Source organism: Leptonotus elevatus, chromosome 6 (assembly GCF_054856555.1).
Source record: "Leptonotus elevatus isolate MCC_2025b chromosome 6, RoL_Lele_1.0, whole genome shotgun sequence".
Lineage (NCBI taxonomy): Eukaryota > Metazoa > Chordata > Actinopteri > Syngnathiformes > Syngnathidae > Leptonotus > Leptonotus elevatus.
The window spans coordinates 22,729,793-22,736,825 of NC_141244.1; the positions used below are offsets into that span (position 1 = coordinate 22,729,793).

General features: G+C 36.0%; 1 protein-coding gene across 1 annotated transcript; it reads right to left on the minus strand.

Annotated features, from left to right (window-relative positions):
• Window positions 1–127: 127 nt before the first annotated feature.
• Window positions 128–6,077, minus strand: dhdds (dehydrodolichyl diphosphate synthase). Its single transcript, XM_086078499.1, has 9 exons — window positions 6,041–6,077; window positions 5,636–5,705; window positions 4,511–4,627; window positions 4,304–4,446; window positions 3,923–4,039; window positions 2,855–2,956; window positions 2,505–2,619; window positions 2,322–2,429; window positions 128–709 (listed from the first exon to the last, which is right to left on the minus strand). The coding sequence occupies exons 2-9, from the start codon at window positions 5,696–5,698 to the stop codon at window positions 470–472; spliced, it is 1,005 nt and encodes a 334-aa protein (XP_085934625.1). The 5' UTR covers window positions 5,699–5,705; window positions 6,041–6,077; the 3' UTR covers window positions 128–469.
• Between the last annotated feature and the right edge of the window lie 956 nt (window positions 6,078–7,033).

A 7,033-nucleotide genomic window follows, 5' to 3' on the forward strand; every position in this document is an offset into this window, starting at 1 on the left:
ATATTCCTCAGACTCCAAGATGGATAATTAATTAATCAAGCCAGCATGACATGTTTTCACATGTGCCAAATTCAAATTCTGTTAATTATGAAACTAAACTTTCAAAAAGAGTGAATCACAAACCATGTAACTTGACAATCAATAATCACTTTATTCTTTTTTTTGGTGATAAAACTGGTCAAAATCTAGTTATGTCAGCAACATCACGACTGGACTGACACCTTCATTGATTAACTGGAATACAACGGCACAGCGCTCACTCCACAAACCACAGCATGCACTTGAAAAGACGATTAACACCTTTAACTACATTTTGACCAGATACGTATTAGCTGTTAACTTTATTTAAATCCACTTTTATAAATATGCCAGTAACTCTATAGCCCCATAGGGGTTGACGTCGCCCTCTTCTGGACGCTGAGCAGAAGAAGCCCTTGTAGGACGAGGTGGTGTCCACACGGAGGCGCTCTTAGGCCGACACGCCGCCGTGCAAGTCAGTAAAGAAGGAGTCCCGCTTGTGCGCCAGCGCCTCCAGGAAGTCACGAACTCGCTCTTGGCGACGCGCGGCATAGTGTGACAGCGCCTCCTGCCTGCGGCCGGCGTCGGCGGGCTTGCCGTTGCGCTGCAGGTGCTCGGCGGAGTAGGCACAGGCGCGGTCCGCCTCCAGCTGCTGCAGCGCCTGGTGTTCTCGGTGGACGTCCCGTGCGTTCTGCAATGTGAGAGTTTTAGTTGCGGAACAGACTTTGAACGTAAACCGACATGATCACGATGAAGCCATCTTGGATAATGGATAACGTAAACACAAGATGTCTCGTCCGCGCTGTGAGCCAATGGGAAGAAACACGAGCACAGGGACAGGGTTGCTCGATCACTCAGTTGTTGATAGATATAAACAGTGTTGGCCAGTAACGCCTTACTGTAACTTAGTTACTTTTTACAATAACTAATACTCTAACGGATTACTTTTTTCAAATACAGTAACCCAGTTACAGTAACAATATGGTGCGCTAGTTATTTACTTGATGGATTAGTTCATTTCATAATTTAATTGTTCGTCTCTCGTGAGGATAAGCAAGAATCAAATAATGACTGCTGTGTACTGTACTAATTCCTGTTTACAATGGATCGAAGGAGATGCATTGTGGGTGGGTATCGGATTTGGCAGTCATGGAGAGTCAATGTTTTTCGACGCGGAAATACGCTCATTACTTAGTTGAGCATAAAGGATAATTGTATGTTATCTATATATAATTTAGAAATAACTAAAGAGTTACTTTTAACTCATTCACTGCCGTAGATGTCAAAAATTAATTTGAACTATTTCTATTAATTTTCCACTTTTTCCACTTTAGTTAACAGTATGAAAACCTTTAAACATTTTTTTTTATTGTACATTTAGAACAGATATAAAATGTGTGATTAATCGTGAGCTACCTAGTGAAATCATGCAATTAATTACAATTAAAAACATTTAATCGCCTGACGCCCCTAAAGTTCTAATAATATTTTCTTTTTATAATCGCGTCAGGCGATTAAAATTTTCAATTGTTATTAATCACATGACTTCAATAATTAACTCACGATTAATCACAAATTTTATATCTGTTCTAAATGTACAAAACATTTTTTTAAAAGGTTTTCATACTGTTATTAACTAAAGTGGAAAAAGTGGAAAATTAATAGAAATAGTTAAAATAAATGTTTGACGTCTATAGCCGTCAATGGCAGTGAATGAGTTAATAGTAACGCATTACTTTTTTGTTTAAGTAATCAGAGTAATTGAGTTACTTTTAAAATGCAGTAACTAGTAGCCGTAACGAGTTACTATTTTTTAATAACGAGCACAACACTAGATATGACACAAAAACTATTTGACGTAAAAAAAATAAAAAATAATAAAAATAATTCAGCCTGAATCATAGCCACGTTAATAAGGTTTGTAATAAACCAGTCCGTTTTTAATTCCGTCAGCGAACCAGTGCAGTCCCCTGTCCCAAGATGGCCGACCAATGGTGACGTTGCCGATTACGTCATGAGACAATCTAGTGTATGACGTAGATACCCGATTGGTAACTAATTGGCAAATAGGGGGCGGGGATGCTGGTGTACATCCCTGATCGAGATGCTTTGCTACAATAATGCAAAAAAATTAAATAAAATGCACAAACAAATGATTTATGATTCAGTTATGAGTTCAGTATGTAAAAAGTGAGAAGACATTCAAATGTCTTATTTAAATTAATCTTTGCACTTGTCGTGTTTTGTTCCTTTGAATGCCTATTATTTTTTTTTTGGGGGGGGCAACAGAAGCAAAGCCTCACCTGGATGGATTTGTGGTTGACTTGATACTGGAGAATGGCTTCACACAAGTTCCAGAAGGAATACTCGGGCCACAGCACCGACTGGAACACTAAACACGTGTGGGATGTCTGAGTAGGAACAGAGAAGACAAATCAATGCTCATCATATTGAAAAAAGGAATGAAAAGTATTCGTCATCCTCACCTGCCAGAGTAGGAAGTCACTGAGGCGCACTTCGCCCGAGGTTCTGATGAGAAGGTCGGGATTGGGAGAATTGTTGCTGTACAGACATTCGCTCAGCAGCGCCTCGGACACGTCACTAGGCGCACAAAAATTCTTATTCTTATAAAAATGTTCCTCCTAAAAAAAATAACATCATATTCTGACATTATTGCTGTAAACTATGACTTTTTCTGAAGACTGTTAAGTAGCAAATGTATTCTTGTACGCTCTTTAAATGACAACTTTTCTGCAACATTATTTTTGATAAAACACAAACATTTCCCTTGTTATACTTTGACTTTATTCAGACCAAATATAATAAAACCTCATACCTGGCTTTAATGAGTCCTTGCTCCACCCCCCAGGCCATCTCTCTCACCGCGTTGGTCATTTCATATCGTGACGTGTAAGCGAAACACACATTCAAGAAACACCTGTAAAAAAACAAACAAAAAATGTGACACCTAAATTCGGACTTTTTCCAACTTTGATCTTTCCACATACAACAAATGCGGTACATATTTTATAGCAGTGACGAAGGTCACATAGAAATGGGTCTCTGGACTGTGCCATTGTTATACTAATTGACAAAAGTGTAATTTGGTGACTTGTTGATGAAGTGCTGCCTCCATGAGTGAAAATACAATCCATGATTTCTTTATTGGGGGTTGTTGAGGGGGAAAGGGTCATGTGGGGCTCTTACTCGTCAAGGTGCAGAAAGCTGCACTTGGCATTGGCCCCGCCTTAAAACAGACTGATTTCAGTCAGACTCAAAAAGCGAGGGTGTAAATTGAGCTGTAATTATTCATCTTTTGGTGATTTTGACAAACTTGTCACAGACATGTTAGAAAGATTCATGGGAACTCTTTGAAATTAAATTAAATGGAATGTGTTTGTTTTCGCTTGTAAAACGATGACTTTTTTTCCTCCTATAAAATGTTGACGCTTGCATATTTTAGAAATTGTGACTTTTTAAAAATGACTTTTTCCCTCATAAAAACAATTTATTTATAAATTGTGACTTCTCTCATTAAAAAAAATCTGATTTTTTAAGGTTTGTTAAAATGTGACTTTTTTTTTTTTAAGAATGACTTTTTCCTAGTAAAAAAAAAAAAGACTTCTCATTTTTTTCTTTAAAATAATGAATATTTTCCACTGGTAAAAATATATTTCTCATAATATGTATTGACTTTATTCTTAGAAAAATTCTGATTTGTTTTTATAATTAAAGTAGTGTTTTTTTAACTTGTAAAATTGTAGTCATCTAGTAAAAAAATATTTGTAAAAGAAAAACTCTCTCATAAAAAATAAGATGTTAAAACTGCAACTTTTCTCTCATAAAAAAATAATTACATTTTTCTTGTGACAAATACATTTTTAAAAATGACTATGAAGCATACTTATTGTGAGCTCTCGTGGAGTGTACGGCTTTGGCGATGAGTTGCTGGAGGTCCAGCGGCAGCAGGTTCAAGTCGCCGAGTACCCGGATGCAAACGCCGTGCTTCTCCAGATTCTCCCTGCGGTTGAAAGAAGAACATCAAAACAACACATCATGTCCCATGCATACAAACACAAGCAGCACTAACTGATTCATTGGGAAAAAAAAGCACACAAATAAAAACGCATCACATGCTCATCCGCATTTCCTCATCGAGAGACCAGAGACTCAACTACAACTGTAACAAGAGTCCATCAGAGGTTTGACTCTATGTGAGGCTATAACATTTCACAGTATGTACTGTGAGCATATTAAAGGTTCCGCTGTTGAACGGGAAACCCACCGTTCCTCCAAAAGTCTTTCAAATTTCTGTCTGGCCAGTACCATCAGTCCGTCCACTTCGTCCTTCGTGCGCTTGAAGTTCTCGATGCTGAAGGCGTACACGGTCACTTCCTGTATGTTCAGATGCTTGCACCAGCGAAGTGTCTAGAAGACAAGCGAGGGCCATTCACATGACGACCATTTGGCACTAAATGCCAGCCTGGCTCACCTCTGCCAGTTTGTTGAAGCCCTGCATGTGTCCCTCCTGGCGCTCCATGTTCTTCCTGCGCGCAAAGCGACGGTTGCCGTCCATGATGAAGGCCACGTGCTTGGGCATGGGACCCGCCTGGGGGGTGGGGACGGCATGGGTCGCTTGTGAAAGCAGTGACTATGCTCATAATGTACACATATGGGCAGTACATGTACTATGAAAGAGTATTAGTGACAAGTTAAAAAGACACATTCACAGAATTTCAAGAATAAAGTTTAATATTACTAATATAATGCCAACAGTGAGTTTTCTTGTGGAATTTGCCTTTTTCACCCTTTGTTTTTTTAGTGCAATTGTAGCATTCTTAAAAAAAACTTTTGTTGTTTCAAAAAGGAAATCGTTTTTTTTTCCTTATACAAAAAAATACTTTATTAAAAACACAACTTTTTCCCCTCAAAAATGTCTAATGTAATTATGACTTTTTAATTTTGAAATTGTAACTGTTGCCTGGTAAAAAAAAGATGTTTTTATTGCACAAGATTTTTTGTGACTTTAATGATTTTTCATTCTTGTTCAAAGTCTGACTTTGTGTCTGTGACGTTCAGATTTCTGTAGAAATTGTGACGTCTCTTCAAAAATTTGCTTCTTTTTCTGGTAAAAATACATCTTTTTTCTTTCAAGTTGCATTTTTTTCTGGTTAAACCTAACTTTCTTTTAAAAATGTGTTCACTCATAAAAATTGATTTTTTTCTCATTAAAAAATTCTCATTGAACAATTAAAATGAAATTGGGACTTTCTACAAGTTTGTAAGTTCTTGTCAAAATTGTGACACTCATATATTAAAACAAAACAAAACATAAAAACAATACTTTTGTCTCATAAAGAAAATTCAAATAATTTATTTTACCTTCTAGTTAAATTGTATTTTTTCGTAATTTTTTATTACTTTCTTGTAATAAATTGACTTAAAAAAAATAATTTTTTTGGTAGCTTTTTTCATACAACATTCATTCAAGCCTGAAATAATAAACTAAAATAGATTTGCGCCAATCATTACCATTTCTTCGCCCTCGTATGAGACACTTTATATGTGTATAGACAGTATTATATTAAGGAAGAGGATTTTTTTAAATAAATCATACCTTGAGGATATTGGCTGCAATCCTCTCGAGTAGGTTTAACTCGCCCTCCTTTATCCACGACATGTTCAGGCTGTGAGGAGGTTTGGGACGAAAAACGAAAAAATGCCCACAAACAAATAGAAATAAGCAAATGTCTTTCTAGACGTAATGGGATTTGAGTGACAGGATTTTCCCGTGAAATGTCATCCCACTGCAATGATTCACGACACATGCGCTCAATCGAGGCAACTGCTTGTCTGCTTCAAAAAAAATACAAAATACACAGACACATACGCGCTGACAATATACTGTCAAATGAGCTCCTGTCGGTGTAAACATCAACATTCATTCAAACTAGAGAGGAAAGACACGATTTAAACCAAAACGACAAATCTGTCCGCAGATTTCACCAAGCTTCCAACTCACCGTTTTTTAAGATGACGACCGCTTCCGCATTGGAGTAGGTGACGTCATAGCTTTTCCTGTCACGTGGGAGGACTTTTTTACCGATAGTTTGGGTAAATATTAATTAATTACATTACAAATGCGAACATTTAAGAAACTGATGATTTACAATATAATACAAACTGATAATTAGCATAAATTAAGCATTCCTTTTAATAATAATAATAATAATAATAATAATAATTATCATATATGTATGTATTTTATTGTTCTTTTTTAAAAATGTGTTTTTACTATATTTTTCACATGTGCTGTTGTCCTTAAAGTTATTGAAGTTTTACTTTGTTTCCCCATTTGTTTATTACCTGGAACTGATAAATACCAGCAAGGCCCCGATCGTAGTGAGGTATGACGACTGTAATGGTGAATAAATGTCATCAATTTAAAAACGCACTCAAATGCTTTTGAAAAACTATTAAATACATGTATTCATTGATATTCATAAATTTATGTCAAAATAAAAATACTGTGCATAAAAGTAAAAAATAACTATTATTTTAAAAGATAATACAATGCATTTATTTTAATTTAATTTATTTTAAAAAGATCAATACATTTAACATAAATGATAAATGATAAAGTTAATCACAAATTGTAGCATGTTAAATAATTAATACAATTATTTTAAACAGCTATAGTGTAATAAATGTATCTATTTTTCTAAACAAAAAAATTCCAAGGGTTCCAAGGGACAATTTTTCAGATTTTTCATTTTATATAGTACGTCGTACTTCCTTTGAGTTAGCGTAGTGTGTAGCGGTCCGATTTACAAAAATTATGTTGACGTTACGTACAATTTAAAAACGGGTTACGTCGGGTGAACTCCTGAATGCAATTCCCCTTACCGCCACCAGAGCACGTCAGTAAGTTCTCCAGCAGTTTTGATGTCAGAGAAGAAGTTTAAGATTTTTTTTTTATTATTTTTTTTGGGGCGGTGGGGGGACTTGAGGGGGG